This window comes from Heloderma suspectum, chromosome 4 (assembly GCF_057233095.1).
Source record: "Heloderma suspectum isolate Gila_16-S chromosome 4, 16-S_ref, whole genome shotgun sequence".
NCBI classification, from domain to species: domain Eukaryota; kingdom Metazoa; phylum Chordata; class Lepidosauria; order Squamata; family Helodermatidae; genus Heloderma; species Heloderma suspectum.
Window position 1 is genome coordinate 133065086 of NC_139461.1, and position 27290 is coordinate 133092375.

Here is a 27290-nt window from a genome sequence, read left to right on the forward strand (position 1 = left end):
CTAGCATACCTGAGGTCAATGCGGGGGTTGGGGCACACAGCAACTATACTGGGGAGAACCCGACTTTAGGAAAAGAATTGGATTTTAAGCAGTCTCAGGAAATCCAGTTTTTCCCTGATAAGCTCCGGGGTGGGTGCTGGATGGCCATGATGTCATATATCCCCAACGACCTCCAAATGCAGCCAGCTTGGAGTAAATCGCTCGTGGAGACACCCCCCTAGTGTTGTTATTTTTTATTAATACTATATCTGAGCTTAAAATATTTTGTTGCATGCAAGATGTACTGTTTCCACTACTTCGACATTTTATTAAAATGATCCCATAGTGCTTTTTTCACAGTGTCAACTACAACCTCTACTACCTTGAGAATGGCTTCAGATGTTAAAGCAAACAGTGAGAGTTGACACACAACAGACTTGCACCTTCTCTTTGTGTGTGTCTTGTGTACCACGAAAAGAAGAAACTGAACATCATCACTAACTTCCCAACAGAACTGCTGAACCACATTAAGATAAATCAAGCACACTTACTTTTGACCTGCTGTTCAGGGGCCTTGATGTGAGTCACCATCCCTGGCATGTTTACACTGTTCCTATGCAGGTATTTCAGGAACACATCAGCATTTCGCCGAGCCAGTGTGCATGCCTAGAAGAGACCAGACAGACACATCAACACACGCATACACAAAATGATGCTAACTGGGGTTGTCGTTTTATTTATTTATTTAAAACTCTTTCCATTTTTATTTTTACAGTGCTGACAACAGTATATAAAAGTTACAAACAAATAATAAGACCAAATATTATCAACAATTTAAACAACAGAGAGTATAATCAGATTTATCAACAAAACCAGCAAATATCACAAGGTTCCCAAAAACACAAAAGGCTGCACATTCTCTTGATTCTTGTAACACCAGTACAGGGCCACTTTTCTGTAAATCTATTATTTTGTTGTCTTCCCTCTCTAACTGGGGTTGTCATTTTAAGGCAATCTGTAGATCTGGTACATGAGCAGGCAGGAAAGCTCAGAGGCACCAGCACAGGCTCTTTCTGCTGTGCTCATGCCAATTTCTGGCATCAGGCCATGTGCTATATTATGCCACTGTGACTCCTGTGACTCAACCTAAATTCTCCAACACAGTAGCACATGATAGGAAAATATTCAGGCACCATGATCACAATCACACTTAAATGGAAATGTGTTCCACCAACATCCAACAAGACTTCTATACTGAGGTTTTTCAGAGTGGGGCTGTATGATATCACCTGTCAAGCTATTTTTTTTTTTATCAAGGAAAATGTTATCACAGTGGTTTAGAATGAATGCTTAGTAAAGTTCATAGGATAGTTGCTGGTCATACTTTTACACTAGCACTCAGCATTCAGGAAGTGAAGCAGACTAAATCCTTTCATGGTAAGCTCCGCACACAAATCGTCATACTGTGTTTTGCTCTCATTACTAATAGGGAAATAGTTGTTTGATGTGACCAGCTGCCCCAGCTTATTATGGATCTGCTAGCATCCATAATCTGCAGATCACATTCAAGGAGAACCAGTGCTGTGTTGGCCCAGCAGACTAGAAAGACAACATAAGTGCAGGTAAAAATAATCATCATCTCTTAAGTGAGTCAGCTTCAAAATAGCAGGAGTGCTAGCTTTGGAGATTCAGAGTCTGCCAGGTAGAGGGACAATGCATAACAAGATAAAAACCAAACTTTAACATAAGGCCGAGCAAGTTATCTGATAATGCAAGTGTATCAATTACATCCAGTGGAAACAGCATTGAAACCAATCTCTTGAAGCCCAAAGCTACCAAGCAAGGAGGCTAGCTGGACATCTGAGTAGACCACAGAGAGGTACAAAGGCTGCAATCCTAAACATACATATTAGGAACTCAGTGGGATTTACTTCCCAATAGCCATGTATATTATTGGGCTAAATAGTAAATACAAGGGAATAATGCATAATGTACATTTTGCATAATGTACAGCTTGAGGTCCTCCTTTACATATGGTCTTTTTGACATGGGGTCAGAAGAGAGATGGCCAAAGTAGGTAGCAAAATGCACTCTCCATAGTCACTGCAGCATATCCCATCCATGTCCGTGCATTTAATCTCTTCTCAGAGATTCTTTTTAGGCATCTTGAACATTCTATTCACCCCCATTTTTGTTTTCAGAGATGCTGTCTACCCTAAAAATGAACACAGAATTCCAGTAGAAAGTCTGCTTTAAAAAAGAAAGAGAGGTGATGATTGTAGCAGCTGGAACTCCCTGCTCTAATCAGTCATCCCCACCCTGATAAAATACATTGGCTAAAAAGTTCTTATTCTTTAGAACTTTCTAAAGTTCTTTAGAACTACCACCCAAGGAATAACAACATTTATGGATGAAGTGTTCTGTAGTCCAAAAAGGTTTATGCCATAATAAATCTCATAGCTGTTAGGGTGCCGCAAGATTTGCTGCGGTTTTTGCCAAGGTTCTTGTAAGCCTTATTTTCTGGTAATACTAAAAAGAAAATGCAAAAATAAATTTGCTTTCATATTAAATGGGTAATCAAGCTGCTTGATGTCCTTGTGCTTCCCGCATTTCTCCAGCGTTCTTTCTTCAATTAACTAACTGCACTCTAACAGCTTTTACTTGCTATTCTGAGAAGCCACCTTTTCCTATTTTTCCCCCCAGGTAGCTTTCTAGAACATCTTGCCGCATCCCGTTTCTCTTTCCAAACTTGTTTCCTTTGGCAACCATGACTTATTTTTAAGGTGTAACATTTTTCTCCAGGAGATGCAGATTAGTGCTAGCATACTAGTACAAGAACTGCCAGAACACTATAATGGAATGACAGCAGTTACTTTCAACTCCATCAGATCTAGTACCCATATTTACATTTTATATTACATGTATTCCCTCTCTTTAGAGTAACAAGATACAAAGGAAGAAAAGGCAGTGGGATCTTTAACAGCTGTATGCAGAAAGGTTTGGCAAGTGAAGCTTGTCATGAAGGCATGCGAAGTTGCTACTGCTGGGTGACATCCAACTAGGGATGGCGGAGAATTTCTCCCAGAAACATCGGGGGGCTGAGCGCCAACGTGTTCGGCCCCCCGAAGAAGTTTCGGGGAGAAATTCTCCGCACCCCCCCGCCCCCCGCACCCCCCCTGGGACGGGACTTACCTTTCCCGATTGTCCCTCCCGGCGGCGGGTCCCGGCGGCGGTTCGTCGGGTCTTCGTCAGGGGCGGGGGCGGCAGCCGATCTTTCGACCGGCTGCCGCCGCCACCATTCCAATAAAAGTAAAAAAAAAAAAAAACGCCCCCGTGATAGGCTACGTGACGATTAACGTAGCCTATCACGGCTAGATTTGCAAAGTCAGCCGTGATAGGCTACGTAAATCGTCACGTAGCCTATCACGGGTGACTTAAAAAAAAAAAAAGCGCATACGGCTAATGGCGGCCCCCATAGGGAGCCGCCATTCGTGTTCCTTATTTGGTCGCTGTAGTCTACGTAAAGGTTACGTAGACTACGGTGAAAATAAGGGCAACGCTACGTAAATCTTTACGTAGACTACAGCGACCAAATAAGGAACGTGAATGGCGGCTCCCTATGGGGGCCGCCATTTGCGTACGCGCTTTCTTTTTTTTTTAAGTCACCCGTGATAGGCTACGTGACGATTAACGTAGCCTATCACGGCTGACTTTGCAGAGCTAGCCGTGATAGGCTACGTTAATCGTCACGTAGCCTATCACGGGGGCGTATTTTTTAAAAAAACTTTTTATTTCGCGGCCGGGCGAGGCGAGGCGCCTCCTCCCCGGCCTGAATTTCGGCCGGGCGAAGCGGGAAGCCTCCCCCCCCCGCCTGAACTTCGGGGGGAGAGCAGCGAAGCGCCTCCCCCCCACCGCGAAAAGCTGCGAGACCAGGTAAGTGGCTTTCGTGCACTCCCACATCTAACACCACATGAGCAGAACTTATATAATCATAGAATAGTAGGGTTGGAAGGGGCCTACAAGGCCATCGAGTCCAACCCCCTGCTCAATGCAGGAATCCAAGTCAGAGCATCCCCGACAGATGGCTGCCCAGCCTCGTCTTGAATGCCTCCAGTGTGGGAGAGCCCACCACCTCCCTAGGTCATTGGTTCCATTGTCATATTGCTCTAACAGTCAGGAACTTTTTCCTGATGTTCAGCTGGAATCTGGCTTCCTGTAACTTGAGCCCATTCTTCCAGGTCCTGCACTCTGGGATGATGGAGAAGAGATCATGGCCTTCCTCTCTGTGACAGCTTTCCAAGTACTTGAAGAGCGCTATCCTATCTCCCCTCAGTCTGCTCTTCTCAAGGCTAAACATGCCCAGTTCTTTCAGTCTCTCCTCATAGGGCTTTGTTGCCAGTCCCCTGATCATCTTTGTTGCCCTCCTCTGAACCCTCTCCAGTTCCCCCTGTATCCCCCACGCAAACCCAAAATCTGCTCTGGATAGTCCTCAACAGGAGCTGCAAGGGGGAAGGGAAATCCGTTCTGCCAGTGGTGGAATGTAATCCACAGATAATTCTTTTTCCATATAACTATCAGTCATACAGGAGTACTCTGTCTCCTTTGCATCTGGTAACACTCTCCGATTTTCTCCTTCACTCTCCTTTTTGTCCTTCTGCTCTGTTCTCAATTAAACCTCCCCCACCCCGCATTTAAAAAAAAAAGTAATTGGGGGTTGGCGTTACTCATGATAACCACTCAGCACATGTATATAAAGCTCCACTGGAAACTCATTTAGGAGGATAGTTGCAGTTCTGTACACATGGCTACACCCTTATCCACAGAAAAGCTATTTGGCACAAGGTTTCCTATGTAGGAATCTGAGGTATTAGGCTAGGGTATCTACATTGCCTACTGTGTATGCAAGATTGCATGATCAAGCCTCTAAATATGACATACAGGCACATGACGGTGTCATACTTACCTTGAGGAATGCCTCTTTTTGTTCAAGATGTTTGCTAATCATAGGAGTCACGTGGTCTGTTTCTGAGTTGGGGCCCAGTTTGTCAGCTCCTCCACACCAGTCTTCTTCCCGCTTGTACTCCTGTTCCAAGCTTTCCAGCACACTGCAGACCTATTGGTCAACAGGCAAGGGAAACAGACTAAGGATTTCTTCTGTTGAGAATGAGGGCCAAACTGTCAATATTGGAGGCAACTGGCATTCACCTCATCACTGCAACTCAATTTTTTATAGCTGTTTTTATCTGAATTTTGTATATCACCTCAGAAACCCTGTGGGTGGAGGGGCAATATGTGTGTGTGTGTGTGTGTGTGTGAAAAATGATGATGATAAAATTATTATTATCATCATCATCTTAATCATTATCATTATTATTATTTGACTGCTTCCTCCAAAGTCATGCAGCAAAGACTGAGTCACCATTCCATATCTGGGTACTTCCACAGAATGAAAAAAAGAATACACTTCTTTACCAAAGCTCAATTCTGCTAAAGCCAAGTAAATAATAACATGAGTAAGCCTACCTTTAGCACTGGCACTCCTTAGTTGTTCCTAGGCTGTGATTACCTTTGAGGCTCCTTTTCAAAAATCAAATTAGAGGCTGGAACCACATGGCTGCCCCTGAAAACAGCAGCACCATGTCTCTTCTTCTTTTTCTTCCTCCTACAGTATCTACTGCAGCCTTGCCCAACCTGGGCCCCTCCAAATGTCGACTCTAGCTCCACCAACCCTGACCGTCAGTCATGCTGGCTCAGGCTGATGGGAGTTATAGACCAAAACATCTGGAGACACCCGGGTAGGGGAAGGCTGGTTGAGTGCTAGGAAACACACAATGTCGAAGTCACTGCAGTTTGGCTTTCCCCACCTCCACTCCAGTGGCTGCTGCTTGTGGACATGGGGGAAACTCACGGCACAGTGGCTTCAAGTTCAGTCTTCCCCAACCTGACAGCTTCCAAATATGTTGGACTAAGCTCCCATCAACCCTTGGGCATGCTGGCTGAGGGGTGATGGGAGCTGTAGTCCAACACATCTGGAGGGCACCAAGCTGGGGAAGATTGTTCTAGTTCTATAAAATGTGTGATTTGATGTTACATGGGGAGATAAGAGGAGAAGACAAGAGGATGCCTCCCTTTGGGCGGGGGGCAGCAACACGAATCCTGTAACATTTAGTTCTGACCACAGATCCATTTGAAGTGAAATTGAGAACCTATGGAACAGTTAAATGAAAACAAAAGAACGAGTAAAGAGCAGGCTTTTAAGCCTTCTAAGCACCTGCTCCTTGAAACACAGTCCCCTTCAGGAAATTGTGGATTTTATTTCAAATAAAAAACAGGCAGAGCATGCTCACCTCAGGAAAAAAAAGGTGCTGAGGGGGCTCTAAAGCTATGAACAGAAACACAGTTGTCAGTTTCCAAGTACTAGTGCAATGCTGGATGGCAACGTACAGAATAGAGCAAATGATCAGAGTCTACAAAATGGAATTGGCTTCCCTTATTAACCTCGGCTGAGTGAATCTGGACTTCAAAACTAATCTGCTATAAAAAGCAGCTCTTAAAGTGAACAGTTGATACCAGTAGCTACACTCTTGGGCTTAAAAAGTCACTTCATAACTTACCTGCTCCGACGTTTTGTAAAAGGCCACAGAGGCGTTCACAAGTTTGAGCCGATCTTCCATCTTGAGCATCAGCTGCTGCCAATGAGAGGCCACCTTCTCAGCACAGTCCCTGATCATGTCCATGTCATAGTGATTCGCCTGCAACATGGCCTCGGCTTTCTGCTGCACTTGCAGTGCACTCTGGTGCGTTTTCTAATCAAATGCAAACAGAAAAGGCCACAATTCATGAACACATCCTGAGCATCTTCAAAACAGGTTCATGTCAGCTAAGGATGGCGGAGAGTTCCGCCACGGACTCCAATGACTCCCGGAGTCCATGGCGGAATGGACCACTCCCCTCCACTACCCCGCGAAATTCTCCCCGGACGGACCCTACCTGCCACCGGCCAGTCCGGTCCAGTCTGTCCGCTGCCCCGGTCTGCGGCTGCAAATGGTGTCTTGCGTAGCGGATGCCATTTGCGTCCCTGCTTTAGCTGTGATAGGCTATGTAAATCTTTACGTAGCCTATCACGGCAAACAGCAGGGACGCAAATGGCATCCGCTACACCATTTGCATCGCTACTCTTTTCGTGATAGGCTACGTAAATCTTTGCATAGCCTATCATGGCTAAAGCAGGGATGCAAATGGCATAGCAGACGCCATTTGCATCCCTGCTCTTTGCCGTGATAGGCTATGTAAAGATTTACGAAGCCTATCACAGCTAAAGCAGGGACGCAAATGGCGTCCCCTACACTGGACGCCATTTGCGGCTGCAGCCTGGCAGCGGACGGAAGTCCAGCTGCGGACAGGCCCAGCTGGCAGCTCTGTGGACTCCCTGCGGAGCGGAGCCAGCCAGGGAGGATTCCGGGGGGAGGGACGGATTGCCCCCCCCCCCGAATCGGAAGGGTAAGTTGATTTCGTACACCCCTAATGTCATCCCTTTGATTTCTTATTCTTCTTGGGTGATTACACTGCAATTGCACATCAGCTAGATGCACATACCATGAGAAATGTAAGTAGCATCTTCTCCCCCTTTCTCCTGCCACTGCCCTCTCCCCCATCATCTTTGGGGAAAGGAAAGAAAAGGAAGAAAATCCAATAGAGGGGGACAGTCACAGGCATACCATTCTACAACCCCAGCTTGACTTTTAGGACTATCATTGTGGATATGTTATTGTTCGAGCTATCCCATGAGCCAGAATGATGAAGAACCTAGGAGTGAGTTTTGGGTGCCAGCCCCACTTCTTCCTTCAAATTTCCCCTCAATACTCACCTTTTCCTGCAAAGTCTAGTTTAGCCCTTTAATGCTCATCCCCAACCTATCTATTTATTATTTGATTTATATCCCACTTTTCTGTCAAAAAAGGTGTCCAGGTTGACTATGTGCAACTGCATTTGCTCACATTCATCCCACGTTACATTTGCCTTTCCCTCACCTTCCTTTTGTTATGTCCCCTGCTCTTATAATTTGGACTGAAAGCTCTTTGGGGCAGGAACTCGCAAACTTGTTTTCTCCCCACCTGCTTAGGCTACTGTATGTTCTTTACAACAGTCTTACCCAACCTGATGCCCTCCAGATGTTTTGGACTACAACTCCCATCATTCCTTACCATTGGCTATGCTGGCTGGGGCTGATGGGAGCTGAAGTCCAAAACATCTGGAGGGCACCAGGTTGGGGAAAGCTGCTTTACAGAGTGCCAAGCTATTTATTATTGCTAATATTAATTCATATGATTCTCTTGGACAAGTTACACTGCTGATGATGTCATGGTGCAGTATTTTTCACTGTACCATCCCATGGAAACGCAGACCATTTCATCAGAACTGGCTCTTGCAATGGGGTCTCTTTTAAGTAACAACAACAGCAGCCTTATCTCAGAAGTCAAGAGACAGTAGTATTGCTGGGTGCCCCAAACCTCCTTACTCCTGAAATGGGGTTACAGGCCTCTCCATTCCTTGTAGGTGTTCCCTGTTCCCACCTTGTCTAAGCTTTTTCTTAGGCTATGACTCTGCCAGAAGCTCCATCAAAGCAGACCTAAAGGAAGCAAAGGAAGAGAAGCACCACAGGAGAACAAAAGTATCTGACTCTCCTTCTGGCAAATAGTGGAGCCCTGGGACAATTGCAACAGCAGTTCCAGAAGCTCTCTGATCATGTTGTGCAAGCTGGGAAGTCTTCCCATAGTCAGAGGTGGTACCACAAAGGAGAACATTTTCCCACCTGGAACGACTAGACAACTTCTCAGTATTGATGGAAATCCAAGGAGTGGTCACCCAGGGCTGATTAAGCTTTGTGGAGGCAACTACTTTTCTTTCAGTCGGTACAGCACAGCTTCTTCCAATGGAGAAGGAAACCCATTTCAACCAGCAGCTACTGACTACCCGACTGTCTCTCTAGCAGAATGTTTCAGGATTCTACATAAATGTACTGGACTGTTTGCTGAGGTTATATTACGTATTGTGTGGCATGCAACAGCAGCTATGCAGATTCCTAGTTCCCTTTGGCTTAGACATCAGGTGCATTCAGCACAAGCCCCAGGTCCTAGGGAGTGTGTGTATTGGAGGGCAAATCAAATGTTCAGGGTTGGAACCTAACTTTTATCTGGAATCCTTAAGTATAACCAGTACATACCCAGCTCTATCATAGTCTAGCAAAGTACCCCAATTCAAATTCCTACACATTTATCCCCTACAAGGACAAATATCTATAGGGAAAGAATGTTATACTGAAAAGCTACCAAAGCTGTCAAGAGTGTGGACACACACACTGCAAACTGTGAACAACAGAAAGGGAAAACAGAAAACTCCACAGAACAGAAGGCAATGGCTGTAGTACGAAGGCTTCCTGAAAATAAAAAGCTTCCCAACAAACAAAGCAAAGGATTTTACTTTCAGCAATTTTAAGCACTCCGGTCTTAACATGCACAGTAGCAGAAGGTTAATCCTACAGGGATGTTTTCAGTACTATGGATTTTAGTCAAGTAAAGGTGCAACCCTGTAGACCAGATTTGCTCGCTGAGTGGATACAGGATATCGTGGACGTGTAGGTCTGCATGCAGAGAGGGAGCTCCATGTGCAGAACAAAATGTCAGTGGTCGGAACCCCTCCAGTCCACCCACAGGGCCACTCTGCGTTTGGAAGCACTTTACTATCCAGGTTGTTGGGGCGGAGGGACTGAAAACAGGGCTGCAATGGACAGGGGTCTGTGATGCGGCATCCTAAGCCCCGTCAATTCACTGACACACTCCCCGAGGGCGGAAAGTAACACCACATCTGGGATAGGGAAAACTAATCCCCCCCAGATCAATGGGAAGGAAAACTGTAAGAGACGAACATCCCCCCCCCCCCACTCAACCATGATCACAGGCAGAGCTTAGGATGCTGTGGAGCTTCTGTTGGTGAAACAGGGGTGGATCTGGTCTGCAGGGCAAATGTGAACATAGGATTGCTCTGTTATGCCAAGAAAAATGAACATCAAAGCCAGCCTGATTCAAAGCTTACTTGAGCAGCCTGATGTTGCTTCCCCACAGCTGAATCCCACACTGATCTAAATGAAGAAATCATACCGGATGGACAGATCATGTAAACCGGCAAGCACATCAGCACCTCCAGCACCCAGGAACAGTGGTGCCAATGCTGCTGCATCCCACATGACTCCTCCATCCAGACGCTACCGGAATGGTGTGGGATTTAGCCTTGGGCAACTATGCCGCCCCGGTAAGATGAACTTGGTCAACCAATCTTAAGTGATGAATTCTAGCCCATGAAACACAAAATACTAAAAGGTATATATTTATAACAGAGTATTATAGGTATTAAAGTATTATAGGTATTAATTACCTAAAAGGTATTATATTTATGAACAGAGTTTTTAATCTTTGTTTTGTCCTGGTGCTGTTAGCTACCTTGTACTGATCCAGACCATTGGTCCATCTAGCTCAGTATTGTCTACACTGACTGGCAGCAGCTCTCCAGGGCTTCAAACAGTCTTCCACAGTCTTTCTTAGCCATTCCTTGAAGATGCCAGGGATTGAACCTGGAATCTTCTGCCTGCAAAGCACCACTGTGGTGCATGTGTACTAGTGAACTACTTTCCAAACACTACCTCCTCTTCTTGAGGCAGCGACGACAAACCCTTCACATAAAGTTGTACCATGCTGGCAAATACTTCAGTCATCTTTTGCTTGCTAATATGCATGAGCAGACCTACAGAAGATTGACTGAAAGTACTCATGGGTACCGTGCGGCTAGTGCCAGACCTATGACAAATTAATAGCCTTGTCTCCTGGATCACCTACTGATATCTGGCGATTGAAGAATGATCAAACCAGCATATTCAATCCACTGTATTGAAGTAGTGTAACTATCAAACTCATAAAATGTAAACCAAATTGTTCTTCAAGTATAAATGGCAAAAAGGATGTCATTTTATACTATGCTGGGCAGCGAAGTCAAACAGAATAGCCCCAAACACTTTTACCTCTATTGCGTGCTGGAACTGCTCATGCTCACGCTGTAGCTGTTCAGCCTCTTGCAGCGAGCTGGCAGTGATCAGGCCAGCATTTAACATGGACTCCCCATTTCGGATCCAGCCCAATACCTGAAAAGGAAGGGCATGACAGCATAACTTAGAAAGTTCTCTTTATGGCTGGAGCAACACGTTTTAAAATTAATCTTGTTAACTGTTAAGCAGCAGTACTTGCAGATGTGGGATTCATTTGAAGCTGCAACATCACAGATGGAGCCTTCATAAGGCTTTCCTGAAGTTCAGTTATATTTGGACAGCATTATTATGAAGCTTACTTCAGTTTTCGGTTCTTTGCCCTGGTGGAGACCAGGCTTTCTGCAGTTAAGACACTGGGGTTGGGCCATTAGATGGTGCTCTCACTCCACCCTATCTCTCTCCATTTCCACCTCCACCCCTGGCTTTGTTATTAATCAAGTTTTAAATCAGGATTCTGAAAGGTGCATTGTGGGCCAGGGTTAACAATTGTTAGACTTTATGAAGAATCCAGGCAGAGAAAGCAGGGAGAATACATGCAAGAGAATAAAGTTACTACATCCTTATAAATAGCAGCTCAACATGTAGCTGCATTTTTCTGACAATAATGAAATACCAACTGTGAATATGCACTTTATTAAAGAGGGATACTAAAAATAGACAAGCTGATGAAGTCCCATGGTGATGAATTCCTTCCATCTTTATAGAGTACAGCTTCTTTTTTCCTCAATTATACAGAAGACAGACTAATTCAAACAAAAATCTACCTGTAAAAATTATAGTTTTTATAAAGTAAAGTTAGGGAAGTGTTAAAAAGCCTGTGCAAGATACAAAGCATAGAAAGGAAAGTGTTAAAATAGAGTGCAAAGGGTTCAATTGCCAATTGCCTGCATTTCTGTATAGCGCTTTTTTTGAAAAAGCAATGCCACGGTAAGTCCCATCACCTTATTCCTACCACCCCCCATTTTACTTAAGCCAAAGCCTGTATTGACTGTTGAAAAGGTATCCTTGGGTACCCCAGCCCAACAGCAGCCAATCTGACAGGAAGTCACAATCATTAACAAAAGGAACTGCGCATCGAGTGCCACAGGAAATAAAATGCAGCAAACAGCAAAACATGCTTTACTGTCTGATTGAACACCTGCCGAGCTGCGAAGCTTTTTCCAGATCAGAGGGAAAACAGCAAGACATCTTCCTTCCTGGCTTAAAAATGAAATATGTATTTTTGTATCAAGGTCACTTGTGTTAGAACATAAAAGAACTTTCTACTGCTCAAAAGCATTTCAACTATGAGACTTCTGGAATCGAAATTCTAGTTGAGAATTCCCATGCTCAAGATTATGGAATGGTATTAATCTTTTGTTCTTTATTTATTTCTTTTAAATTACTTTTAGGTCGCCTTTAACAGTAAAACCTTCTCAAGGCAGCGTACAAGATAAAAACCATACAAAATTCCACCAACTCATCTTCATACACACACATTTAAAAGAAAAAAAAATCAATAGAGCTGTTTTGGTCTCAAATACATAGCATTAAATTTTAATTCATAATTTAACAATAGCATAAAAATAACCTTTAGTATTTGTGTCAAGATAACCCAATATTCATAACGGGCATATCTATGAGACATTTCAAATGTGAGATGGGCCCTCATCAGGACTTTCTGTTTATTTTTTAAAAAGATTTTCCCCATCCAAGTTCCTGTTCTGGTTTTCCTCCAGACTTGTGTTAAGTCTATCGGAGCACATTTTAATAATGCATAACTGTCCCACAAATTGATTTGTGTTGTATCATTCATTACAGGTCTGCAACTGCATACAGCTGCTCATCGTTTTGATAGAACTGTATTTATGTAAATCAGAAGTGAGCAGTTTGTAAGCAAGGCTCCTCAAGTCTTACAAGGAGGAGGACTAGCATATTGTGATAAAAGTGCAGCCTCCAACAGGGGCCTGATGAATAACTTTTCATAGGAAAACAGCCAATAGGGAAGCTACTGTTGCCATTTTTAAAGTTACAGCGGACTTCTTGGCCTAGTACATTTATAGGGGTATTAATTTTTTTCACAGCTATTCTGGGTGTATGTTTCAGCATTTTGTCATTATTGTATGTTTATGGCTTTTAAACTTTTGTTAGCTGCTTCAAAAGCTTTTGCTAAAAGGCAGGATAAAAAAGTTCTTTTAAAAAATTAATCCTATTTATTCCAACAACGACCAAATTGACCAGATACTTTAGTTGTGTACATATTCAGATGCAGATCACAAAAAGGATACACAGGTTCTCATGTAAAACTGAATTTATTGTAAGAAACCTTGCAATGGGCTTCATACAATAAATTAAATTTTTCATCCCGAGAACCTGTTTCTCTTCTTTGTGATCTACTTTGGATGCTCACCTTCTGTTTTCTTCATACTCAGATGCACACACAACCTGGTGTTAAAGCTACCTGGCTGCTATAAGCTACACACTCTACACATAAATAGTTAATTTAAAGAAACTCTCAAAGATTTTAAAACCAGATTTAGTAGGAGGGGTAAGACGAGATATAGTAATATCACAATAGTATTAGAGCAGCAATTCAAGCAGCAGAATATTCACGCACCATGAAGAATACAAAGGAATCTGCTCAGAACAGCTCCTATGGGATGTACAAAGAGCCCTTCTGGGTCACTCCAGAGGTCCATCTAGTCCAGCATTTTGTTTCCAACAGTGGCCAGCCAGATGTCTCTGAAACACTTACTGTTATTTGTCCCCAGCATCTGGTATTCAGAGGTACAGTGTCTCTGAATATGGAGGTTTCATTTTGCTATCATGGCTAACAACATGGCTCCATTATAGAAATGATGGTACTGGACGACTCCTATCAATTTCAGCAGCGCTTGCCTGGGAACTGTTTCTTACGGACCACACCTACATCTTCTGCAGAGAAGCTCATGGGGTTTGTGGCTTGTTTTTTTAAAGGAGTGTTTTGGTAGTTTAAATACTTGCGTGTAGGGTGAGCATGTATGTAACACAGCAAAGTATTTTATGTCATCTCATTGGGAATAATTCACACGAACTGCTGCGATGCAGTTGCCATGTTTGCAAAAAGACTTACACAATCGCTTAAAGTAACGACGTGGGGATACCGTATGCTCATTTTGCAGCAAAGGCTGCGTAAGGAGCAGATATCATCATGTGGCGTACGGCTGCCTTATACCTGCTTGACTTCAGCCTGCAGGTGGCGCAGCTGCACACACTGTTCCAAGTGTTTCCGATGCTGCTCTGCTGCCAAGTCCAGCTCCTGCTGCTTTTCATGGAGGAATTCCAGCAAGTCCTGCACCCGAGTTGCCATGTCCACATCCCTGTCGCAGAGCAGCTCCACACCTGAAACCACCATCCATGAATTACACCTTTGCATGTGAGACTCTCTTCTACTGAAATGTTACCCATACATCGTCAGATGATACGTAATAGGGCTCTGCTTTGCAAATGTAGCATGCAGGGTTTTTTTTAATGGTGAGCATAAAATCTCTTCTTATATATTTTTAAGGCAGGCATGCAGGTGACTGTAAAATTGGGCTTGAAAGAACTCTGTTTGCTGGCAGATGAGAATGGGGTGGGGTGGGGTGGGGTGGGATGGAATGAAAAGAAGTAGCAGTGGTGCCCAACAGGGATCTCCTACGGTCAGAGAACCGGAGCTTCAGAGCTCCACATGCCACCTTGCCCCTACGGACAGCAGCAGAAGCATATAAACTGTCTAGGCTTTGGGTTAACCAAAGGTCGGGGGTAGTTTTTGATGCAATGTCAAGTTGAGCCTAGGTCTGTGTTTAATACATCAATGTTTCAGCCACTGAAGTATGATTTTTCAACAAATGTATCGGTTCCACTGCAAGATTAATGATCCTTTCCATCTATTTCTGTTAAAGACACTAAAATATACGCATTTTTCTGGGAATAGTATCAGCATCACTGCCACTGTTAGGAACAGGACTTGGATTCTGTCAGTGCTTCTCACCTCCACTTGGTTTTTGGCCTAGTTGTACTTTGTACTTTTGACCAGCTGATACCACAGTTTTTTCTTCTGTTGTTTTAGAACACTGTGTGATAGACATTCCACTGGAAACAGACAGCCTCAGAGTACATATAGGAAACTATTCTGTTTTAAACATAGCAAAAAAATCTCTAACTAAGACAGCTTATTCATATAGACCTACCACCAGTGGGAACGAGATATGGCTACACGCATACAGAAATCTCAGCTACCTCCAAGCCACTTCACGCTGACCAATCCAGTCACCTCATGTGCATGGTAGGACAGCCCCATAAGTGCACCTGCCATTATACATACCATGCAATGGGTTGGATCCAGGGTTACACTTAGCAGAGTTCCACTTGCATGGGAGGGAAGGGGTGGAGAGGCACTTCTGCAGTCCGCCTCCTAAAAAGCTGCTTTGGAGGGCAGGAGGACCCTCCAGAGCACCATGAGAGACACTGCAGGGAGCTTCAAGGAGAAGAGAGAATTCACAGATATTGTCTCCCTGTTCCCATCCTCCAGAAGGGTGGCGTTTGCTGCATCCCAGAGCTTTCTGTGAACAGAAGGAGCTCTTCTGTTCACAGAATGGTCAATCTGGATCCAACCCACTGTCTCCACTAGGCAGCATGTGAGTATTTCAGTACATGCATGCTCCCACTGATCCTTCCAAGACATGAACGGGAACCTGTTACTTCTCATATGCCATATGTTGGACACACAGTGATGTGGGTGTGTATGGGCTCACCTCCCTCTGTACATATAGGATTTCCAGACTGATGAGTGTAAAATTCCACACAATCCTGACTGAGATTCAAAGAACAGTCCAAGTAGTTCTGTGTGCTCAAGAGGGCTTTGGTCTTGCGTTTCTCAAACAGGAAACCCCAGGATGAAAGGACAAACTGCTTCTGAACTGGGGAGAGGGGCTCGTTTCTTAATATGGTGTGGGGGATTCTGCTATTCAAAGTCAGAAAAACTTACAGGGTATGCCTAAGATATGTGTTCACCTAAAGGTAGCTCTTTGCAACCTGGCCTCTGTACTTAAGGCTTCAGGATTACATTATCAAACATTTTTTGCTGATTAGCAAAATCTAAGAACTTATGCAGGACAGCTTGGTAGCCATAACCGCCAAACTGAAAAACCAATACTATGCCTCCTTACTTTAAAAATTAAAATATTTACTAATTCACTATAAAACATACATTACTATAAAATACATTTCATTTATGATAAATAAATATATATTTTCCTTTCTAAAGGGCAACACCTGCTATGTCCTAATTCCTTCAGCAATATACTAAGTTTAAGAAGCAATGGTTCCCCAGATGCCTTGTGAAGTCCACTTGGATAATCCCTATAAATCCATTAACCTGGTTAAGGCAGGACAAATCCATCTTACCAGAGGCCTGTACTTCGTTGACATACTGTAGGAGGTCTTGCCCTTGGTGGATGACATCGAAAGTCAAGTTATTCATGGTCAGGGCTTTGTCCGCATGGTGCTGAAGTCTCTGCTCAGCTATTGTGAGATCCTCCGTGTCAAAATCGTTCATCTGTTGAGAGAGCTCATCATTCCAGGATTCAAGGTCTGAAATAATCTAAAGCAGGTAAAGCAAAAAAGAAGAAGAAAACACATTTCAACATGACTAAATACAAGCTGAAATGTCAAGAGGAACTCAAAATGCCTTAGAAAAGGTTTGGAAAAAGAGCTCTCGGATTCTTCAAGAACAACCTTGTTCTTCATACATCTTGGTGGCTGAGATCAAGGAACCAACATGTGACCTTTAGGTACACTGGAGAGCGGCTGCATTTCCATGCTGAAAGCTTCTATATTGTTGCAGAGGATTAGTGTCTGAGGACAGGAGGTCATCATCTTGAGAAATGGAAAACAATTCCTCAGAAGGGACTCGCTTACTGAACAATGAACTCCTGCCATTTCAGAGTCTGCTGGACAGAGTTGGTCATTGTGGTACATGTGAGTACCAAAGATAGTGAGAATTGTAGTCTAGGAGGCTTGGTTACTATACCCAAATTATTAGATAGGAGGTTCAACAACAAAGCCTCAGAGGTAGTATTTTGTAAACATTACCTGTTTCATAAACAGAGCCAGCTAACCAGGCATAGTTAGAAGGTCTCAATGTTGCAAATGAGGCTGATGGGGCAATAAGAAACTTTTAGATGTGTTAGGCCCTAGGGAATATTTTGGGACAAGACCAATTATGCTTAAACAGCTGGACTCAGCTTGAACCAGGATCGGATTGCTGGTACTAAAGATAAGAGAGATGGTCAAGAAGCTTTTAAATTGACTTCTGAGAAAAAGCCAACAAGTTCCGAGGAGCATCCAGTTTGGATGATTCTTGGGTGTGATGTTCTAAATGCACTATGACTACAAAATGAGGAAAGGACAGAATTTGACAACGTGCTGACAAATGAAAGCCAAAAGTATCTACCAGAGGAAAAGTTACACTTTTACACACACACACACACACACACACACACACTTGAGTTTCCAAGAAAATGCTAAAAGCAAGATGAGTAAATGAAGAACAGCCGGTGCTAGAAGGGAAAATGGAAATATGTGAAAACTGGTAGAACAAGAACAATAGGATAGTTATTCCTGGATATGAAATCTATATAACCATCTCTCTCAAAGAATCTGTTCACAAGCGCAAACTGAAAGGACTCCAGTTTGCAGCCAATGTCTACAGGAGGAAATAGGAGGTATATATTTGTATGGTTAACAGCTAGCACATAAAATCAAGGGCTTGGGATATTAATTCCAAGACTTAATAGTTGCATAAGCAAAGCTGAGGGTTCCAAATGGATTTTATGGGAAGGGGGAGATGCGTGTGATTGGGGATATTCTGTTCCAAGTATGAGGTCCTCTGTTCAGAGGTTCAAACTATTTCTGCAAGTTTGCATGGCAGTAAAGTTTCTGTGCTTGCCATTTAAAACAATGACCGTCTACCATTGTCACCTAGGGCCTTCCAAAACGAAAACATACTGAGTATCAGAAACACTGCAGACCGTAATATATTGATAGTTAGGAGAATGGAGCACAGAGGAGGAAGGAGCGGATGCAATAACACTGCAAACTGTAAGGAGTATTTATACTGTGCCTCTTATACTGCAAGCTTGCTACAGATAATTCATTCATTCACACAGCATCCCTACAAAACAGGTAGGGGACGGCAGTAAATTCAGTCTATTTGACAGCAAAATAGATTGAACTTTCCTGAGGCCACAACTGTCTGCATTAGCACAGAGATTACAATCCTTAAGTACAGAGCCCTGTCTCAATTCAGTGGAGGATTAAGGGAAACTAAATCAATTGGGAGAAATCAACAGCTTCATCGTATTTTTGCTCTTCAGGTAAACCCCCATTTTTTGATCCAACCCACCCCTCAGGTGAGGAAGGAAAGATTAAATAAAACACTGGTGTATGAACTGGAGGCTTACATCGATGGCATCTCTCTCAAATATCCGCAGCTGTAAGAAAAGCTCTAGTTTTATTTTGCGCTCCTGGAAAAGCTCCTCCATCTGCGACTGGGCCTCATCCAGTTGTTGAAGGACTGTCTCTATGTGATTGATGGAGCTGTTATGTGGGGTCTTGTTACTCGAGATGGCAGAATCCCTATTAAAAAGAGAGGAAGCATAAATAGGAAAACAGGATCGGAAGGGAACTGTATGTGCACATACAAGTATTCCCTCCTGCTCACATCCTGTAGGAGCTGAAGGAGAATAGGTCAGCCTTCACTGCTTTGATGCCAGTGACTTTCTCAGCCCTCAGGGAACTCTTTGTGCAACACCTTGTCAGCGAAGAGGAACCTGTACCGCTTCAGTGCATTGCAGCAGATTTCGCAGCACACTCGAGTTCACATGGGATGCTGACCCATTCTGCTGGGCTTCACTGTGGCTCTGCATCAGGGGTGTTGAACTTCTTTCAGCCCGAGGGACAACTTCCATTTCAGAGAAGGTCTCAGTGGTGAGTAGGGTCCAAGGCAAAAGGGAGCTGCACCAAAGGTGAAAAGGGCGAGGCCAAAAATACAAAAAATGCCGGCATATTGAAGCTGAAAGCTGTTCCTGCCAATAACTGCAACAGAGGAGAGGCGTTTGAACCTTTTAGGATCGGGGCAGGGGGCAGAGAGGCTGCACGAAAAGCTGGGAAACCACCAAACGATTGGTGTTTGGGGGAAAGGGAACATGGCCATCTGGGAAACCCCGGAGGACCGGACTGGGACCCAGGAGGACTGGATTGGGACCCCAGGCTTGAGGTTCTGCACCTCTGCTCTACACAGATTGAGAATGTAATCTGGAATACACCAAACCCTCTCTTGCAATGGTGTATTTCAGAGGAAGCGTGGCAGGATAGGCAAAGTGCCTTGGAGAAAAGCAAGCCCACAGCTACTCATCACCGAGGGAACTGCTAAGCTTCCAGGGAACCCCAGAACTCCCCAGAACAAACACCTCGAAAGCCACTGTATTAAGCTATTTGTTACCCATGCATATCAGAAGTTATGCTCATTCAACAGTAGTACGATGTTTCTCAAATTTATCAGCAGTGAGTGCACACATTATTAGATCTCTTTAGCAACTGGCATGAATGCCCCATCATATGCCATTAAATGCCTGGGAGTAGAGGACAGTCTTAACCTGGTGCCGAAAAGATGACAGGGTTGGCACCAGGCAGGCCTCAGTGGGGAACTCTTTCCAAAGTCACCACTGAGAAGGCCCTCTCCCTTGTTGCCACCCTCCGAGCTGCACTAGGAGGAAAGCCCTGGATGTTGATCACAGTGTCCAGGAAGGTTCAAGTCAGGAGAGGCGCTCCGTCAGGCACTGCTGTCCCGAGCCATGTAAAGCTTTCTAGGTTAAAACCAGCACCCTGAATCAGGCCTGGAAATATACAGGCAGCCAATGCAGGCAGGCCAGAATTGGTCTTACATGTTCGGACCTTCTGGTCCCAGTTATTAACCTGGTCGCCATATTTTGCACAAGCTGCAGCTTCTGAACAGTCTTCAAGGGCAGCCCCACGCTGAGTGTATTGCAGTAATCTAACTTGGAGATTACCAGAGTACAGATTACTGAAACCAGGCTATCCTGGTTGGCTCATGCTCCCAATTCATAGAAATTAATGCCTAAAAAAAAACACAAAGTAAGCTGCATTCCTCTCTGGCAACCATTAGCTTAGAATTACAGGTTACAAGTAACATGGGTCTGCCAATGAAAATGGTAGCCGAGCATCCAGTTTTCTCCCGCTGTGACATGCAGTAAATCTGCACTGTATTTTCCTCCTTGCCTCTGCTCATGGCAGCCAGAAATTTGGAGGAGTGGTGGTAGGAAGCCCCTAGCTTAAAGGGACCAGGGCATGGGGTGAGTGAGTCACTCTTTAGAAAGGAAAGGGGGAGAACTTGACACAGGGCTGCCACTTTCATGGAAAGCCACACCTTACCTCAGCTGCTGTATCAGATCCTCGCCTTCCTTGATGACATTCACCGTAACCTGAAGAGTGGTCTGCTGCTGCTGCCCAAACCTTTTGATCAGCTCCTGCACAGCCTCCACAGACTCTGCATAGACGTCATCCAGCAGTTCCTTCTGCAGCTCTTCCAGCCATGTCCAGAGCTGTGGAAGAAAAAAACACCAAGAGGACTACCATCAAACCCATAGTCAGGGTGCTTAAGAAAACAGACTGTCAAGTGAGGTTTCTTCCCTCCACCCCTTGCACACTTTTGTTGAATTTTAAGGAAAACTGATTAGGATGTGCATATAATGCAACTTAGCATTGATACAGCACCTGAGTCTATTATTAAACCTGTGCCACAGATGAGAGCCAGTGTAGTGTAGTGTAGTGGTGAGAGTGACGGACTGGGAGCCGGGAGATCTGGGTTCTAGTCCCCACTTGGCCATGGAAGCTCACTGGGTGACTTTGGGCCAGTCACAGACTCTCAGCCCAACCTACCTCACAGGGTTGTTGTTGTGAGGATACAATGGTGAGGAGGAGGATAATGTAAGCCGCCTTGAGTTCCTTGCGAGAGGGAGAAAGGCGGGGTATAAATGCAATAAATAAATAAATAAATAAAATAGTGGCGAGAGTGCTGGACTGGGAGCCAGGAGATCCGGGTTCTAGTCCCCACTCGGCCATGGAAGCTCACTGGGTGACTCTGGGCCAGTCACAGACTCTCAGCCCAACCCACCTCACAGGGTTGTTGTTGTGAGGATACAACAGAGGAGGAGGAGGATAATGTAAGCCGCCTTGGGTTCCTTGCAAGAGGAAAAAAGGCAGGATATAAATGCAATAATAATAATAAATAATAATGGGGGGGTGGGGGAGAGAGTGGATTTGCAGGGGAACCAGTACTTGAATTGGAGACTTCCTACTCACAGCTAATTTAACATAGTGCTTAAGAGTGTCAAGCCAGGAAGCTGCCTGTTCAAATCCCACCTCAGTCATTGCAATTGCTCCCATCTGCAATATGGGGACAAGAAGCCTAGTCTGCCTCCATGTTCAGTAGCAATATGTCACTGGGGGAGCAGCAGGGGAAAGGTTGTTGCCCTTACATACCCTACCTGTGGGCTTCACAGAACCATCTGGATCGTCATTATAGGAACAGGATGCTGTTTAGATGGACCCTTCGGTCTCATCCAGCAGGGCTCCTCTTATGTTCCCATTACAGAGGTAGCGGATGCAACCCTCTTTGAACTCTCTACAACACTATATAAATGTGTCTTATGGCTCATCCTCATTCGGCGCTACATTAACTCTCTTTCATCTCTCACTGCTGAGTAAGACAGAGGGCTCCTAGTGCTACCAATAAAAAGGCATTGTACAGCTGCTCTGCCTTTCCTTCCTTAACAGATTTTTTTTCTGTTAAGGAAAAAGATGCCAAGAAATGGTGGGAAAACATGGGAGGATTACAAATAGAAGATGGTGTCGTCCGGATGCACACACACCCAGTAAAGCAGCGCAATTGCACAATAAAAGCCTCATCTGGAAGAAGTCAGGAGTAGGCAACTTGGTGCCTTCCAGAAGTTTTGGACTACAACTCCCAGATGTCCCAGCGAGCATGGCCAGGGTTGCCCACCCCTGCCTTAAGTTGACACTATTGCATGTGATGCTGAATCACTGCACTGACATCCTATACTATTTTATCAGAACGGGAGTCCCTAGTGTGGCAGTATGGCTAGGAAAAGATAGCCCTGGAAGTACAGACTATAGTTATCGTTAAAAGGTAATTGAAATAAAAATCAATTTCCCGTGTTTACACATCCAGTAATCCCGGTCTTAAGCACTGTTTCAGGTATGAATGCCCGTATAAAATTATACATATGAAGATATAAAGCTGCCTCACAGCAAATCAGACCATTGGGCCATCTGGACCATTATATTTATGCTTATTGGCAGTGGCTCTCAAAGCTCTGGCAGAGATCCGTCCCAGCACTACTACCCAAAATCCTATAGCCAAAGATGGCAGGGACTGAACCTGGGATCTTGTGCACTCAAGCTACAAGCCCTACACTTATCTGCAAACATTAAGGACTCTACTTGAAGTGTATTCATGCTTTGTACTACAACAGCCACTTTGCAAATGTATAAGAAGCAACAGATTGTGTTAAGGGAGTAGAGGAGGGGGAATGGATAAACATAGCCAATGCTTCATGTGCCAAGTAGTGAGAAGGGGGGGGGGGGTTGTGTGTAAATGTATGTTTTAAGTCAGTAACACAATAATTGCTGATAATTGTTGATTAAATCAAGTTATTTTTATTATTCAGGTTGCTTTTTCTTGCTGAGAGAACTAGCTACCTGGTTTTAAAATTGTTTAACTGAATAGCTTGTACAATAATGCCATCTCTTTTCAGGAATCAAAGTAGCATAAGAGATATTGGGGGCAGGGTGGTGGGGGGAGTTACTTTTTCCTACCAAGATGTTCAAGATTTTGATACAGGGAACGTGCACAGGTTGCATCTGACTATTCCGGTATTATGAAGTCTTGAATCTTCGTCCGTTTCCCATTCACGTCTTTAAGAAAAGTGAAGGGTAAATATTGTCTCTAAGATGTGAACTGAGAAAAATGCTGCTTTGTATTTGCATAGCATTTCTTCTCTAAGTACTTCAGATATTACTTTAGCTAATTGTACAACAATCCAGTAAAAGCAGGCCTATTATTATTCTCATATTACCGGGGGGTGGGGGGGGAGCAACTGTTGAGATGCAGCATTTTGCTTAAGGCCACAGTTGAGCTGAGGTATGAACTGGGGCCTTCTAGCTCATGTCTTTAACTACTACTGTGGCAGGGCTTAGATAAACTTCCTCAGCTCGACTTCTCTATTCTAATTTTCACAAGCAGAGTCACAATAACAAAATTTAACTACTGAGGACTTTAAAAATGTGAGCTTTAAGCAAATTAATAACTCCCCAAAATGTGCTACATTGGGAGTACACAACCTTTTCAGCCCTGAGGACTTACATACAATGTTAGCTGGGGGGCTGTATATGCACATGCACACACACTCTTCCCCCTATCTCAGTGAGCAGGGATGGGAGGTTTACACCTCTCCTCCCTGCCTGATGAATTCCAGGGATCTTCCAGGGAGAGCGGGAGATAAAAGCCTCTCCTATTCCCCAGCAATCTCCACTGATGTCACTGAGGGTTAGGAGAGGCTTTCACCTCCCATTTCCTAGTGACCTCCACTGAGATTACAGCTTTTCACCACTAGCAGCGGCAGAGAAACAGCAATCTCAGAAGCAGGTCACTGGGGGTTGGGAGAGAAGTGGCAGGAAAATCAGTGGGTGGGAATTGGGGGTAGGGGCCAGGGCACCTGGGAGGCCCATCTAAGGCTCAGGGGGGCTGCACGTAGCCCATGGGCTGTGCATCCCTGTCCTATATAATGGGACTGAGGCATTTAGTGAGAGTCTTAGAAAGAACAGAGACACGGAAACAAGACTCAAGACTCTCCTATTCCATAGTTGAGTAGCGTTATTAGGGAACTTGAGGATAGAGTATTACCAACTCTTCCCTCAGAGCTCCGTGTGTGTGTCTGTGTGTGCCCGCGCACACCCGCATTTTCGTTGCTGCTTTTGTTCAGCTTTGTACTGAGAAAAGCAGGTTTAAATATAGCTTCTGGAGAGCGAACATGTTGTGTGCTGAATTATTAAGCAAGTATTTAGAAGCTCATTGGGGCATAAACCTATTCCTTTTACTAGCCTTTAGCTCATTCTGTTCTCTCCAGTACTGGCAATGCATTATGAAAGTAGATATACACACTTCCATGGTATGATCCTAGCCTGTGGAGATGGAGGGCTTCACCAGTAAAGGCAGAATTCAAACCCTCATTCACTTGCTGTGTGTTGTTGTTCAGTCGTTCAGTTGTGTCCGACTCTTCGTGACCCCATGGACCATAGCACGCCAGGCCTTCCTGTCCTCGGCTCTCTCCCGGAGTGTGCTCAAGTCCATATTCATTGCATCAGTGATGCTATCTAGCCATCTCATCCTCTGCCGTCTCCTTCCCCTTTTGCCTTCGATCTTTCCCAGTATCAGGGTCTTTTCCAGTGACTTTTCTCTACGCATTAGGTGGCCAAAATATTTGAGCTTCAGCTTCAGTATCTGTCCTTCGACACTTGCTGTAGCCAGTGCCAAACCTACACGCCCGAGCCAACGCCATCTGCCAGCAGCACTTTGTGGCTTTGTGCCAAGGCCTTTCCACCAACCTTGCCTATCCAGGGTCTTTTCACTACAGAAGCTAGGAGCGTAACCTGTACACCAACTCCATGCTGTCAGCTCTCGTTCTTCCCTGAGGATGCTCCCAGGGAGTACCCAAGCAGCAACGTGTGAAACTGCAGTACAATGTGGTCTAAAAACATCAGACTCACCTTGCTGGATCAGACCAAAGGTCAAACTAGTCCAGCCTTCCCCGACCTGGATCCATCCAGATGTTTTCAACTACAACTCCCATCAGCCTCAGCCAGCATGCGCAATGGTATGGGATGATGGCTGCTGTAATCAAAAATAGCTGGGGAGACCTGGGTTGAGAAAGGGCGATCTAGTCCAACATCCTGTTTCCAGCCATGGCCTGCCAGATACCTCCAAGAAGCCCACTGTCAAGGCACAGAAGTCGTGGCCTTCCCCTGTTTGTCATCAGCATCCAGTATTCAGAGGTACACTGCATGTGAACATGGAGGCTCAGGGACCAGAATACCTGAGAGGGTGCCTTCTCCCTTACCAACCTGCCAGTCACCGAGGTCATCAGAGAGTATGTTCCTGGTGGCTCCACATGGAACTATGGCCTGATTGGAGACCACCAGGAGAAGAGTCTTCAGTGTGGCGGCCCCCTTTCTCTGGAATTCCCTGCCCCTGGAAGTCAGGCAGGCACCAACACTGTGTTGTTTCCGGCACCTCCTGAAAACAGCACTGTTCCAGGAGGCATTCCTTAACTGGCCAACCACGGTTTCTCCTGGTATTCTGTTTTTAAAAATAGCATAATTTTAATCTGGTGTTTTAATGTTTTTATCCTATTACTGTTTTATCTCCTGTGTTCACCGCTCCAAAATCTGTTCTAGATATGGAGCAGTATACAAATATTGTAAGTAAATAAATATATTTGTCTAATCCTTTTTAAAGCCATCTAAGCTGCAGTCACATCTTGTAATGGCAAGTTAAGAATGTGCTGTATCACCTAGCCCAAACATACTGTCAATCAGATTCACTGTGTATGAGCGACACACACACATACACACACACACACACACTGTGGCAAGGCAAGCAAATTATAAATTTGCATTCGCCTTCTGCAACTGTTTCTCTGTTTTCAAGATATCAAAACTTCAGGCTCCTGGGAAATGCCTGCCACTCCTCAACTAATGTGAAGCAAGGTCCCTATTCTTCCTATCTAACCTAGAGATAAATGGAGAAAGGCACTTGTTCTGAAGACCGAGGAAGTAGTTTACGTGGCTTTCTTAAAAAAAAAAATACAGGCAGTTTGAAAGGCCAAGTATTTGGGCACTAATTTCACAAGCCTCTGTGGAGCGCAGCAAATTAAGTGCCATTCAAAAATGTCCAGACACTACCTCTCCTGGGCCCACCCCTAAAATCTGTATTCCCACACTTCCGCAAAGAGTTGACAGAGTTGATTTGTTCCCTGCACTTGGCACTGCTACGCAACCACCTGGCCTGGCTCTCGTTCCAGTTCTTCCCATCAGAGGAAAGGGAGTTACTTAAATGCACATTTGTATGGCTGACAGTAGGAAAGTTATGAGCACAGACACATGAAGACATTGTTCAAATCACCTTTTGAAGGGAAAAAAAAAACCCAACCAAAACCCAACTTTACATTACTCAGTGAATGGCAATAAGCTGCTCTCTGGGAAATGGCTAAAGGTTTCTGACATTAATTCCTGCACTGAGATGTCTATCTGCGCAACTGTTGCTGTAAACAGTCCCCTTCCTACTCATCTTGTTCAACTGTGAGACTGATTCTCTTGGTCAGTGCCTACGTACAGGCACAAGCCACAGCCAAACATCTTGCAAAATACTCGCTTCATGATCCATTTGAGCACTTAAGCCTGACTTCCATATCTGAGTTTTCGGGGGGACAGGTATGGGAACTAGGTTACCATTACCAATCCAAGAAACCTAAGCTTGTCTCAAGCTGAGAACATTGGAAGATAATGTCCTCTGTCAACCTGGTTGTTGCCAATGTAAGCGAGTCCATGTACGCTGCCCCCGACCCCACCATGTGCAAATAAATGCCATCATGAACATCCTAGATTGGTGCAAACAAATCACTATCTTCTCCAGTCAGCAGGGTACAATGTCCTATCTTCTCTAGTAACTCAGTAGGGTACAAACCCCTTTCTTACAACATCCCTCCATGGCATAATGCCAGCACAGGCATAAAGCAAATCCAAGCAGTAAGAACAATACCACTTACTACTCCATAACTGCTCAAAGCAGTTCACATACACTACACTTCTAACAACATTTGCATGCACAACACCTTATGGGCATTGACAGGTTGCTTATTTATCTGCTACATCTCTACCCCACCTGTCTTCCATGGAGCTTGAAGCAGCGTACACTGGGGTTTACCATATTATCCTGAGGAAGGTTAGGCTGAGATAGACAGACTGGTCCCAGATCAACCTGTTAGCTTCACAGCTGAGTAGTCATTTGAACCAAGGTCTCCCTGATCCACTGCCAATCTACTAACCCCAACCATCA

The 27290-nt window shown here is 44.6% G+C and overlaps 1 protein-coding gene across 3 annotated transcripts in view; it reads right to left on the minus strand.

Annotated features, from left to right (window-relative positions):
- The window catches only part of TRIO (trio Rho guanine nucleotide exchange factor), a 339772-nt gene that overhangs the window by 143733 nt on the left and 168749 nt on the right, over positions 1–27290 (minus strand). For all 3 annotated transcript variants that reach the window (XM_084850577.1, XM_084850576.1, XM_084850575.1), the window contains exons 12-19: positions 20528–20697; positions 18538–18712; positions 16481–16676; positions 14268–14434; positions 11051–11170; positions 6594–6785; positions 4943–5092; positions 531–645 (exon numbers count right to left, since the gene is read on the minus strand). In XM_084850577.1, the coding sequence (XP_084706703.1) occupies positions 531–645; positions 4943–5092; positions 6594–6785; positions 11051–11170; positions 14268–14434; positions 16481–16676; positions 18538–18712; positions 20528–20697 (1285 nt within the window). The remainder of the gene's footprint in view (positions 1–530; positions 646–4942; positions 5093–6593; positions 6786–11050; positions 11171–14267; positions 14435–16480; positions 16677–18537; positions 18713–20527; positions 20698–27290) is intronic.